The sequence below is a fragment of the Cibotium barometz genome, chromosome 53, assembly GCF_041138505.1.
Source record: "Cibotium barometz isolate CiBa-2024 chromosome 53, ASM4113850v1, whole genome shotgun sequence".
In the NCBI taxonomy this organism is placed as follows: domain Eukaryota; kingdom Viridiplantae; phylum Streptophyta; class Polypodiopsida; order Cyatheales; family Cibotiaceae; genus Cibotium; species Cibotium barometz.
Genome location: NC_141098.1, coordinates 7,925,611 through 7,940,012, shown reverse-complemented (window position 1 = coordinate 7,940,012; position 14,402 = coordinate 7,925,611). Strand labels below are relative to the sequence as shown.

At 42.5% G+C, this 14,402-nt stretch overlaps 1 protein-coding gene across 1 annotated transcript; it reads right to left on the bottom strand.

Annotated features, from left to right (window-relative positions):
* Positions 1-9,251: 9,251 nt before the first annotated feature.
* On the bottom strand, positions 9,252-10,466 carry LOC147608242 (uncharacterized). The gene is made up of 2 exons (XM_086789143.1): positions 10,294-10,466; positions 9,252-9,616 (listed from the first exon to the last, which is right to left on the bottom strand). Exons 1-2 carry the CDS (start codon positions 10,373-10,375, stop codon positions 9,417-9,419), a joined length of 282 nt encoding a protein of 93 aa, XP_086645269.1. The 5' UTR covers positions 10,376-10,466; the 3' UTR covers positions 9,252-9,416.
* Positions 10,467-14,402: the final 3,936 nt, after the last annotated feature.

Genomic DNA, 14,402 nt, shown 5'->3' with positions numbered 1-14,402 from the left:
CCTTATCCCACTTTACACATCATCATCCATGTGGCAACTCCTTTTCCACTCTTTTAGTCAACTCTCACACACCATGCAATATTACATGTGGCATTCCATCTCACCACAATATCTTGCACCTCTAGGGTGCTTTCCCACATACACACATACACACAATATCTTGCACCTCTAGGGTGCTTTCCCACATACACACAACACCACGATTATATCTCTTAACACCCCCTCTTAATCGAGGTGTTCAACAACTCACCCATCATCCATCATCCATACAATGTAGCATTGCACAACCGCAACCGCTACCTCTCAACACTCCCCCTCAATGATACATTGGAGTGTCCATCATCCAAACATGTGTGCGCGTGTCTACCATCTTAGACACCTTGTCCATTTTGAGCCGACTCATCGCTCACAGCAGAACCACTGAGTCCGATTTGAACATGGAAGTTCGGGTGGGATCAAACCCATGCGCATGCACCTCACACGTGCATCGCTCTTGCACACATCACAACAACAATTTTGAGCTTCTAGGTGAGCTCGGGCATGACGACCCTCATACCATGGGTGAATGATACATATCTCGTTTTGAGCTTTAAACTCGGGTACGATTACCCTTCTCATAATCATGGGTGAAAATACAATCATTTTGGCCGAAGCCGGGCAGTGAACCCAAGTGTGTGTGAACAAGCATTAGCCTTCCAACCAAAGAAACACAATACCATTTACTCATCTATCGCCTTTAGCCTGCATGTGAGTACCCCTTGTGAAGTACACTTTTACACCATCTCTAAGGATAACTTTAGGGTTACCTTGAGCCATTAAAAAAAATAAAGAGGTGCGGCGACTTGCAGCTACTACAAGGGGGAGTGAAATGACCTTAAGGTTAAAACCTTTAAAAAATATTATATGATTTTATTTTATTTTATTTTTTGAAATCGTGCAGGCTCTGCTGCACGACTGCCCATTGAATAGTAAATACTCTCTGTGCGTCGATGAGCCCAGTCTGCGCTGCTGCAGTCTCTGTTCGGTGAGCATCAAATGCATTACGCCAGTCTACTGCTTGGGACCCACTTCACCAAGTCGTCTTCTTCATCCATCCTCTCGACTGCTTCTGCACAGCAGCCATGGCAGACTCCTTTCGCTCCTGTTGCTGTGCTTCCTTTGCTATTATTTGCTGCTGCCTTGTTTGCTCGTTGATGTTCAGGCTCTACTCGTTCATGTGAGCAGCACGATCCACAGCCCATGCTTCCTCTCGCTAGCCACTGCCTCCAAGTCTGAACTGCGCTACTGAGACTGGCTTCAGCTCGCTTGCTTGTTTTTGTCTTTCTCTCACGAGCTCTCTCTCCTCTGTGCTTTTCTCTGAAGGTAGGTGTTGCCGCTGCTCCAACTCTTCCATAGCCATTGAGATGGCCAATACTGTGAGCTCTCCAATGCTCTTCAGATGCAACTGTCCATTGGTGCAAATTGTTGCCTCCAAAAACCTGTAAATGTAGCCTCTATCTTGACTAATGGAAGCTTCAATATGAACTTAAATCCTCTACATGCTTCTCCATTGCATGCAATTAATCCAAAGGTGCTATTATAAAGATTTCTTCCATAGAGAAACCAAGGTGCCAACCATGTGAAAGTTACTACATTCACCACATCATGCCCATCATTATGAGCATGTCCATGAGTGCATCTTCTTCTTGATTCAATCTCTTTGCCTCTTCTAAACCTCTCTCATTGAGGTGTTCCATTACCATTGACATAGCCTTCATGGCCTCCAAATCAGCATGCTCTTCCTTCAATGCATGCATCCATTCAAGGGTGCTTTTCATTTTGGTTTCTCTCAAGAAACCAAGGTGCAAACCAATGTGAAAACTCCAAAAGCTTCCACCAAACATTGCCCATCTTCTATGAGCAAAACCATGAGCATCACTCTTTCCAATGTGCTCAACCATGGACTTCTTCTAAGCCCATAACCGCTTGTCCCTTCTTAGACAAGCATTGCACCTCTTACACTCTTTGCCCAAATGCAAAGAACCATGGGATCCACAAATCCCACACATAGCAACCCTTCTCAAATATGAACATTCTTCCATGCTCAAATACAAAACTTTGAGGCAAAACTTCACAAAACCAACCTTCTTGAGGCATAATCAGCAGCATATCTTCTCTTGGCAGCTTCTCCTTGACGATGATGAAGACTCCATAGCCTTCATAATGCTGAAATCTCCATTTTCAGCTTCCTTGATGATGAGCAAGCTCTCTATGTTGCAAAACTCCATTTGCAACTCTCTTGGGCAGCTTCTATGCAACCTCTTTGTTGCAAATCTCCTCTCAATCCTCTCACAAATGCAAATCTCCTCTCAAATCCTCACATATGCAAATCCAAATGATAATATGAGTGTGCATAATTTTTTTTCATAATAATGCTTAATCAAAGAAACACACAAACTAATATACATAATAATCACCCATGACCAAGAGCCCATTTGGCTCTGATACCATGTTAAGATTCTAGAAATGGGATTGGTCATGGTGAAGGATATAGATTAAGCATAAGATTAAGGTGGATTAAACCACACTAAAAACTCCATAACTAGAGAGAGAGAGGGAGATTGCACACTCAACACTATTCCCTTGTATTGCATATCACAATGAACCATACAATGATATAGGCTCTCTAGCCTTATCCCACTTTACACATCATCATCCATGTGGCAACTCCTTTTCCACTCTTTTAGTCAACTCTCACACACCATGCAATATTACATGTGGCATTCCATCTCACCACAATATCTTGCACCTCTAGGGTGCTTTCCCACATACACACATACACACAATATCTTGCACCTCTAGGGTGCTTTCCCACATACACACAACACCACGATTATATCTCTTAACACCCCCTCTTAATCGAGGTGTTCAACAACTCACCCATCATCCATCATCCATACAATGTAGCATTGCACAACCGCAACCGCTACCTCTCAACAGGTAAGGGATAGCTCCTACAAAGCTTTCTTCTAGCTCAATAATGGTTAAGCCATTGGCAAGCCTTGTAGGGATCCATTATTAAGTCTAAATCTCTCGGCGGTGTGCACCATACCCCGCCAGGAGGTCGGCTTCACAACGTAGTTAATAAGTCCCACACTCCTAAGCTATCCAATGCAACTAGAACTCTATCCCTAAGTATAGATGCTTGGGACCCCCTTTCCTTAAGAAAGAAAAGAGAAACCTAGAGCTCTGATACCAAATGTTAAGGCTGGCCTACTTAGCTAATTTTCCTTGGTTGCATTATATAACAAAATTATATTAGCTAGATTCCTTTTAGCCTATCTAAGCTAGTTAAGTGCTGGAATGGAGTCTACAAAGAACACATCTTTTAGCATCATGGCTCACAACTTAACAAGACCAGATTAAGGAAATAACAATGCAGTTGACACGCATAGAGGATCGGGATCTTCTTGGAGCCAGTCCCCCCCTCCAAAGGAAATTTGTATTATAGAGCTTTCTTTTGGAAAGCCTTTTTACAATACAACTTTGCAATCCTTAATCCACTTTAGCATCATGAAGATGTAGGCTTCATGTGCTATGCATACAAGCAATGTGCACTTACGTTGACCTCTCTCCCAAGACCTCAAGCACCTTGAAAGGTGAAGAGAGCTAGCAGGGAGCGAGGGTAGAGGAGTGTGAAGAAGAAGTACCTTTACAAGAAATGAGTATTCCTATGTACTTCTACTCTTTTAGCATAGCATAGTACATAATATAGAGAGGTAGAGAAGAGAAGAGCATTGCTTGGAGCATGAGTCTTGCATAGGATTTGCATTCCTTGTGCAAGAATATTTCGGCAGAGTTTAGCTTCCTCCTCTTTTGCACTAAATTTTATGAGTAGAGGAGGGCTCTTTTTATAGGCAATGCATGCAAGCACACCCCCTGCTTATGAGTGTGTAGGCTTCGAACATGTGTCCCACCCACGTGTGTGTCAGCTTTGGCCAAATGTCCCTCTCACATGTGTGTGTAGGCTTTGGCCATGTGTCCCTTCCCTTATCCTCTAGAAGAAATGATATGCTTAAATGCTATTGGCTAAAGGTTGGGGCTAGCCAATAGGAATGCATTAAGTGTTAGCCAAGTTGGCCTTCTAGATGCCACATGGGTTAGGGAGCTTAGGATGTGCCACATATGTGCAAGAGATGCCCTCAATTGCCACATACACAAACTCGAGTTTGCATGTATTTAGCAAGTAGATTAGGTGCACACACCACTTGTCCACTTGTCCACTTGCCCACCCTTCAACTTTTGCTTTGGGTGACCCTTTGAACTTTTGCCTGGACAACCTTTCCGGCCCCGGTTCTAGGTCACCGGCTAGGATTCATGCCCCGAGACTTTTCCCCATGAGTTCCCAGGTTGAGGTGCTTAAAATACATGCAAAACAAAACCTACTATTTTTGGTCGAAATTTTGACCTAAGCCCGTAGAGCCCCTACCTGCCCAATAGGCTAGGCCTTTGCCCGCCCATGGCACGTAGGACCCCTGGCCTTTCAGTCCTTGGCCAATATGGATTCTTTTAAGGGTCTTTTGCAAGTCCTTTTGGAGGCTGAATGAAGCCTTTACCCTTAGGGTTTAACCTTTACTCATATCTTTTTTCCCCTCGGATCCCCTTACCTTAGGACCGGGAATATGAGTACTAAACCCTAGCCTTGACTCGTGACTTTTGGCTCCCATTCTTTGAGCCCTATACGAGATCAAAAGCCTTTACCCATCTCATAGGTGTACCCGACTCCGGGACCCCCCCTATGAGTATAAAAGCTACTTTAGGGTCTTCATTTCTTCTCATAACCATCTCCACCTTTGCCCCCAAACCTTTGGACTGGAGTTATGAGTTCCTAATTAACTTCCCCTTGTTCCTTTATTTTTCCCTTTTTCATAAATGGCCAATTTATGAAGGAAAAATACTTTTAGGATGTTGGAAATTAATTTTCATGACAAATTCTCAGAACTTCATCTTGGACCCAAGATGGATTGTTGCCACTTATATCCATCCACAGAGGCTCTTTGGTCATTCAGTGTGGGTGAAGTCGAGCACGGAGGAGCAGGTTACCACCAGCAGGAGTAACGGAGAGAAAGGGCCAGCTCCCTGTTTTTTATTACCCCATGAATGAAGGTCTTTTCTTACTAATGGCTACATGCATCACACAAGAAGTTTTATAAAATTTTCACTATTGTTCCTACATTGGAGACTACGAAAAACATCATGAGCTCTCACGAGAGAGGGAGCGCATGCCTAGCTACGTGTGGATGGGGCCAAGGGAGCACATGCCTTGCTACGTGTGGATGGGGCCAAGGGAGCGCATGCCTTGCTACGTGTGGATGAGCGCATGCCTAGCTATGTGTGGATGGGGCCAAGGGAGTAAGGAAGAACACCCTCCCCTTCCCCCAAGGGGTTTCAGAGCAGGTCGCCATTAAACAGCACCATGTTGAATCTCTATCACTCGCCATATCCACATGGCCCTACTATATATATCCACATGGCCCTACTATATCTTTACAAAATCGTTATAAAACGATAGGTTTAGCGAGATTACTTTGTCTTTATTTTATTTTTTTAAGACTATCATCAATAGCTTCTCAGCAAAAAGAAGAAAGGACATTTACAGTATGCCTTCATGAGGAATATATGGTCCACGGTCAATACTTGGCCAATATATGGTATTGCATCAGAGGAGACGTGAGAGTGTTTGCGCCAACGTGAGTGTTTGCGCCAAAGGCTGTTGCTTCATTTTTTGAGCACACTAGAAGCATCGGCATGTTATAGACATCAATACACGATCAGGCTTTCCTCATTCTCTTCTCGCTTATACAAGTCTGCATGCTCCAGGTTCTCAAGAGTCCTCTACACAAAGAGAGAGAGAGAGAGAGAGAGAGAGAGAGAGAGAGAGAGAGAGAGAGAGAGAGAGAGCTGGTAAGACTACCCACCATTAGACATGCCATGCCAACCAAGCAAGACTAGTTATTTGAAGTCTACTTAGCATCATTGCTATTTGACAACACTAGGCACTTTATCATTTGTAATGTTGGAGTCCAGGGCACCATGGGGAATATGAAGGCTAGGGCACCGGCCAATGGTCTAGGCATCATTAATGCAATATTGGCAAGGCACCACTTTTGAAGAGAGGTCGTAACAGAGAGTGAGACGACGGTGGATAAGTGAGGTATGAGTATGGGACAGAGACACAAGATGCAGATGGAGAGATGCAAAACTACAATATGAAATGAAGGTGACAGGGTGGGATGCAACGTGTGTGTGTGTGTGCGTGTGCGCGCACGCATGTGCGTTGGATGCAAAAAGTGGAAATGCAACTTAAATGTAATATGCTAGATGGAATGAAAGGTGTTCGGAGTATGTGTGTGTGTGTGTGTGTGTGTGCAGGTGAGATGATGGTTTAGATGTTGGAAGTGGTCGGAGTGGTTTTGCATGAGATGCAAATTGCTAATGGCATGAGGTGGGATGCAATGGAGTGTCCTAAATGTAAAAGAGCAGGTATGCTCTGACTCAGATTTCAGTGTCCAACACATACATGCATTCATAATGCCATGTGAGATGCCATGTGTGCATGTGATGCAGGAATACCAAGACAAAGCACCCAAGATGTGAAACCTAATCTAATTCTACTCTCAACTAACTAAAAATATCAAGAACATTAAAAACCTTAAAAAACTCTAATATAATATACCAACATATACATCCACACCTTGTAGACACAACCTACATATGCAAGCCAAAACAAGCAAGTGACACAACCTACCTATCCTATCGGATGCATGGCTAAATTATGGACTTGTGTATGAGTTTGCTCGACATAACGTCTATGGAGAATAAGTAACTCGAAATGTGTATGGAGGTAATTGTGTAGGTGTCTAAAAGGCTCTCCAAGGTGACAAAATCTCTACACAGATGCTTCATCTCAGACAGGTCTAACACGAGTTGTTAGACTCCTTTGATATGCCCGACACAACTACACTAGTTGACACCTACAAATAGTTACTCTCAAGGTTTTTCTCGGCAAGATGGTGGACAAGGATAACTAGGTAGTGGATACGTAAAGCTAAGCCTATAGACCTTCTTTATAATGTATGGCAATAAACAGATGTGAAACTCGCTCTAAATCTACTAACTATCCCTTATTATCTTACTAATCAACCTCATATTTAATTAATAAAACATCAACATGTTTAGTATGGACACATAGAGCACATAACAAGGAGTAACCTCATCTAAATAGAATTGAAATCCAATACACATAACGAGTGTAGCAAGTGACTCGCATCAATTTTCAATTGCAAGTGTCTAAAAAGCTCTCCAAGGTGACAACATCTCTACACAGATGCTTCGTCTTAGACAAGTCTAACACGAGTTGTTAGACTCCTCTAATATGCCCTGACACAACTACACTAATCGACACCTCTACAAATAGTTACTCTCAAGGTTTAGCTCGGCAAGATGGACAAGAAAAACTAGGTAGTGGATACGTAAAGCTAAGCCTATAGACCTTCTCTATCAAGTATGGCAATAAACAGATGTGAAACTAGCTCTAAATCTACTAACTATCCCTTATTATCTTACTAATCAGCCTCATATTTAATTAACAAAACATCAACATGTTTAGTTTGCACACATAGAGCACATAACAAGGAGTAATAGAATTGAAATCCAACACACATAACGAGTGTAGCAAGTGACTCGCATCAATTTTCAATTGGTAGCTATTACACTACCCCAAACAAGTATGAAATTGTATTTGCACTTTGTAAAATAAAATTTGCTACTAAAACAATTGGTGTATGTGTCATATAGTAATATTCATTTCTTAAATCCCTCCCATACAAGCCAACTGCCATATTAGATTTAGATGGTGTAGTTTGAGTCAATGGGATGAGTCTTCACTTCTCACACATCTTCTTATGATCCTCTTGGGAAGAAGACAATATATAGTCTAAGGTGTGTTGGATCATGCTTTTCCAATGGAACGAGCATGCTCTTGTCCTTTTATTATACTTGACTTTTTGCCGTTGAACACATGTCTTATTGCATTCCAATTTGCTTTCACTTCCTCCACCATGAAGCCAAAAAGATATGCCTTTTCACACTTACACAGTTGGTTTAGCAAAATCCCAAGATGAAAATCTACATTCCTCTTTATGACTCCATGAGATCACATGTAAGAGTATATGAGTATCAATTTCTACACCCAAAGACTTTACTATAAAATTGGGGGAAAATATACTAGTAGATAAGGTCTTCAAGCCACCAAATGCCATGCTTGAATCCTGGGAAGCTCGACTAAAGTCCCATCAAAATCAAGAAGAAAGGATTAAAGCATATCTACATGCAAACATTGAATCTAGATGCTCAAAATGTACAAAAGTATTATTGACATTTTCAAGCTTTGAAAGAGCCAATTGCTAGATTAGAAACTTCATTGAATGGATTGCAGATGACACCCAATCGCAGGAAGGTTACCATGCCTAGGATTCTAACGGGGCCACTTATGATAGTACTTTTCCATAGAGCTTTGTATAACAAATGTAGGTTGTGATTCTTGAACTTTGCATAACGTATTTAGGAGGACAACACCATATTAGTGAATTTGGAAATTTCCCCGATTAGTTTTGGATACAAAAATAGTGGAACATGATAAACATGCCTATAAGCTTCTTCTATAGCGCGCACACACGCACGCTCACACACACACATTTATATATACTTGCATGCAATCAAACACACACCAACTAGAATACCTCATTGTCATCTTGCATAGGCATTTTCATCTCTCTCAACTTCCGGACTTTTTACTCCAAAAAAGTCTCGCACCTTCCGTACTTTTTACTCCACAAAGAATCCTTGCTTGTATATGATACTAAGTATTGTCAATAGTAGGAACAAGATGTTTGAACTTACTTCCTCATTAGGAATTTGTCATTGGGCATTTTAAGCCATAGCATTTCTTGCTTATGTAGGAATTATCATGTAAAAAAATCTCATAAATGAGAAATTTCTCTCCAATCACAACAGAAATTTACTTAGGACCTTGAACCACATCAGAATATCATTGTTAGACATCTCTCTCTCTCTCTCTCTCTCTCTCATCTAGACACAAGCACACGCGCACACTCCAACCCACACGCAAGTGTGGGCAGCAATATTGCCTTTTTATAGTGGCATTACCATAGGCTTACACAATTGGGGAAGAAGTTATAGACTCCACCATGTCAATATCCAAATACAATTTTAGAAGGCTGAGGCAATTGTATCAATATAAAACACATCACATGTTTGAGTATGTAGAAGTGTAAAGGATTTCCTGGCTGAGCCCTCATCGTGGTGTTATTTGAAGAGTACGGCTAAGCTGATGAGGGAGGCAGAGAACGGTGGAACTATACGCCAGTGGTACAGCATCGACAAGTGCGACCCTTGCATCGGCCCACCTCGTCTGGCTGCGGGCACAAGGGGATGCACACTGAGCTGTTGCGTTCTGTTGTGCTGCCAGCGACGAAAGGGCATTCCACACTCAATTGTGTCCCGTTTGCTGAGGTAGGGTGAGAGCACTTGATGGGAAACACTATGGGACCCCCCTCTGCACATTGCCATCATCACTCCAACAATGTTACATACAAATTGAACAGCACAATAACATATTGCCATCATGACTCATTGCTACACACACACACACACAAATTGCATCACAAGGAGTTACTTGAGCAAATTCCTATCATACTCCCTTATCTGAGACTTGCTACAACATCATCAATAGCTTTCCCAGAGGCACCACATGCCTAGCTATAAGGTGCGGTGGGGGCCGTGCGGTTCGCCGGCTTCCCCAGCAGGCAGGCATTGCCCTCCACTGGAAGACTACGGAAAAAAATCCCCAGCATAGCTCACAAACATGTGACCTACCACAACAACATTAGCTTCTTTGAAGGAAATGTCCCATACTTAACTCTGCGGTGCGATTTGGAGGGGGGGGACCGCCCGCCCCTCCACTGAGGCCTGCGGTTACCCCTTATCTGCACCGCAGCACCCTGCTAGGCATGCATTGCCCCGCCTCCAAGAAGCTCATAATGTGAAGCAGTGAATAAAAAAGGATCAGAAAGAGTCTTTTCTTCATAATGAGCACATGTCTGGAACTTCCTTAATCGCTCTCTCTCTCTCTCTCTCTCTCTCTCTCTCTCTCTCACACACACACACACACATACAGACACGGACAAGCACAATAGACACACTCAGACTACATTCCTCCTAAAAGATACGTACGTGCAGAAGCTTGCACCACCATGAGAGCTGCCACCATGAGAGCTACCAGAAAGAGCAAACTGGAGCGTGCAGAGGAAGCCATAGCTGTCTGTGAGTAAAGCAGTCGAGCTTACAGAAATGTGGATAAGGGGGAGATAAGAAGAGAGGTGTCCGCCTGTGGCGATCTGGAGTGCCTTGTCTCAGAGATGTTACTTATAAAAGTCGTAAAGTAAGTTGTAATCCGGAACACGTCTTCACAAGTTCAATTTGGACGGAACACGTCTTCACAGCTTACAAGTTCAATTTGGACTCCTACCTTCTGTTGACCTTGACCCTATTAAATGACACAACCCCTTTCACATGGAAATCGGGATCTATGGCCCAAAAGACAAGTCATGTCAAATCTCGCCATTGGATCAATTTATGAACGACTCAAAGGAAACTTAGTGAATGTGACCTACATTTGAATTGCGTGTGAACTAATTGTGAATTCGGTGTGTGAACTATACGAGCTTTGTGCAGTGTGGATTTACGATGTGAACTAAATATGAACTCAAAGTAAACTGCGATCGTGGGGTGCACCACATCTTCAATATACTTTAATGCCTTGCAATGGAAACCAAAATGTGTGCAATAGCATAGTGGATAGAGGGGATTCCTTGCAAGAGAGGACCCCGGTTCAAATGTCGAACGATGCACTCGTTTTCCACCTTGAGGAAACCAACGGCCACTATCTTCCAATGATCGTGAGCCATTGATCCCCTACGACAAGGGTGTATCAAATAGTGTTGTGACTTTAACCCCACTCGTTTCCACTTTGGCTCCATCCTCCCTCACTAGTAGTCAATAGTGTCTAAAGGCATTTCTCACTCTAGCGGTGGGATGATTGATCTACCAGTAACCACACCACCATGATGAACATGAGCTATAGATCTTGGTGGCACACCGATTTAGGTAATCTCGCGTACCCAGAGTAGCCGTCACTTTCTTGACATTGTAGGCACTACTTTCCTTTGTGTGTGTGTGTGTGTGTGTGTGTGTGTGTGTGTGAGAGAGAGAGAGAGAGAGCTAACATGCATGAAGGTGCAAGGTAACTACATTCATGAAGAGTACTTTCTTAAAGTCCTATCACTTGTAGCTAAAGGGACACCCATACCACTTCTTCTAAGACAGTGCCACAACAAGGTCAGTGCCCACAATGCACACATACACACACACACACACACACACACACACACACACAAAGAATGGGTAGTCAAACATATACAAAAGGTAGGTTGTAATTTTGGAAAATAGTCCAAAAGTACAGGCTTTCATATTGTTTTGCCTCATACGTTCGATCCTATCGACGGTGCCAGCCAAAAATGATCCCACCTACTCGCCTTGTTGCTGGAACTAATCTTGGACTCTCGTCCCTCTTGCATAGGGCTCCAAATAATATTTTTTCAAAAACTTGGAAAACCTCTAAGGGGAAAGCACAAGAGGTATAACTTACTTTGAGAGGTTTTTTTTACATACACAATAAAATCCTCCCATATTAGTAGGTTTTGACCAACAATAAAAGTAATTTAACATGTAAATGTCAATATTCAAAGATGGGTGATACTAAACCTAGGTTTTTTTGAGCACCCTTACACACCCTCTGTCATAAAAATTAATTTCCAACTTCTCAAAAGTATTTTTGTATCATAGATTGGCCATCTATGTCAAGAGAAAAATAAGGAGAAAAGGAGAAGTTAATTTAGAACTCATAGAAGTTCATTGTGTGTGTGTGTGTGTGTGTTGTGTGAGCACCACATGCCCATGGCATGGGCAAGACACCTAGCTTCTGGAAGAATGCTTTCCATTGGCCAACCTACTTCAAGAGCCAATAGGAATTAAGCACCTCTTTTCCTTGAGTTAAGCTTATCCTCTTGTAGAAGGAAGGAGGGACACTTGGCACAAGGCTATTACACTTGCTTGAGATGGCCAAGACTTGTGATTGGCTAGCCCCAAACAAGAGCCAATAGCATGCAACCATGAGTAAAACTCTTCCTTCTCTAGAGTTTGTGTGTATTTTTCATTGCATATAAGGAACAAGCACCTCTCATTTTACAAAAAAAAAGGAGCAAGCCTACACCAATAACACTTGATGATGGAATGCAAATCCAAAGCAAGTGTCAAGCTCACAAGCATGCTTCTCTTTACTACACTATGCTAGCTACGGCAAGAGTCTACCTCTTGCATAAGTAGAAGTATATAGGAAGAGTACTTCTTTCTTGTAGAAATACTTCTTTTTCTTCTCAATCTACCCTCTATCTTTGCTAGCTCTCCTCACCTTTGAAGGTGCTTGAGGTCTTGGGATTGAGGAGTAGGAGTAATGAAATGTGCTTAATGGTGTATGAAGTTTCTATCTTTGTGGCATCAATGTGGTTTACAAGGTGCACGCAAAGTTGTATTGTAAAAAGACTCTCTCTTGAGGGTAATCTTATAATACAAAGCCCTTTGGAGGCTCCACGTATATTCGGTCCTCAATTGTTGTCATTTTACTACTTGTTTTACTCTCTTGTCAAGCTATTTTGCATGCCAAGTTAACTAGTTACAAAGCTCTTGTGTTAGACTCCACCAAAGCATTTTCTTTTCTAGCTTAGATAGCTTAGATAGCTTAGATGTGAAATACTTTTGCTCTATTTGGTAACTGTTATCCAAAGGATAAGCCAATGAGGGATATAACATTGGTATCAGAGCGGGTTTCTCTTTTCTTTCTTAAGAAGAAAGGTCCTAGATTAATCTTCACATAGGTTGGGGCTAGTAATTGCATTAGGATAAGTGGGACTGGGACTTATTATCTTCGTTGTCATGCCCATCATGTGGGGTACGCTGTACACCGCCAGAGTGTTATAGTCTTAATACTTTGGCTTAACCATTATTGAGCTAATAGGAAGCTTGGCAGAAACTGTCCTTTAGCAGCTTAGCAATGTTAAGCCCACCCCTCTATTCTTTGCAATCAGTAGAATACTAAACCTCGTGTGTAGATATTTAAAAGCTAGAATCTAAATGTTGGAGTCATAGGACAAGAATTTTGTTTAACATGGCTGAAAATAATCAAGAGAGTAGGGTTAGTATTGACAACTTAGATTTAACTCAAGATGGTGCTACTAATGATGGATGTTGGCTTGTGAATTATCTTGTGTCTAGGCTTCCATGGGAAATCCCGCTTTACAAGCCGAAGTACAACATCAACTCCAATCACATGGTCTTCTTCCAATTAACCAAGAAGAAAGAGCTCCTTTGAGGCCTTTTGGTGAAGGAACTACTTTGGTTAACGAGGGGGAAATGCGGGAGGATGATGCACACCAAGAACTATCAAAGGAGAGGGATGAAAATGAAACTCCTATCCCCTCTGATAGTGATGTGGCACCAAGGCAAAGGAGAGGGATGGAAATGAAACTCCTATCCCCTCTGATAGTGATGCGGCACCAAGGCGAAGGAGGGCCAAATGCTCGCCAAGCCCTCCTAAGAGGAAACGGTCACCAAGCCCTCCTAAGAGGAAGATATCCCCAACTCATTCCTCTTATGTTATCCCAAGGAGGGAAGAGAATAATCAAAGAAGGAAGAAGCGAAGGAAGAGAATAATCAAAGAAGGAAGAAGCAAAGGAAACAATCTTCGCCTTCTTCTTCTCCTTCTTCTTCTTCTTCTTCTTCCTCCTCATCAAGGTCATCTTCTTCTTCTTCTTCTTCTTCTCCTCCTCCTCCTCCTTCTTCTTCCTCCTCATCAAGGTCATCTTCTTACGATGAGAAACCAAGGAGGGGAGGTAAGCGAAGGAGCTATGCGAAGGTCGCACAAGCATAAGAAGTTCAAAGAGGGAGGAAAGAGCATTACCTTCCTCACCTATGATGGAACCTATGGAGCCACCAACAAGGTGTTGGCCTTCATCCAATAATTTGATGCGGCCTTTGGAAATGAAAGATTTTTAGAATCCTCAAAGCTATGCAACGTGTCCATGTATTTCCAAAAATCAGCCCGTCAATTGGTGGGCAAGTCTTCGTGCCCAAGGAGAAGCTCCAAAAACTTGGAAAGTTTTGAGGATTGCTCTATCATGAAACAATTCCTTGCAAGCGACGCCAAAGACAAAGTCCTTACGGAATGG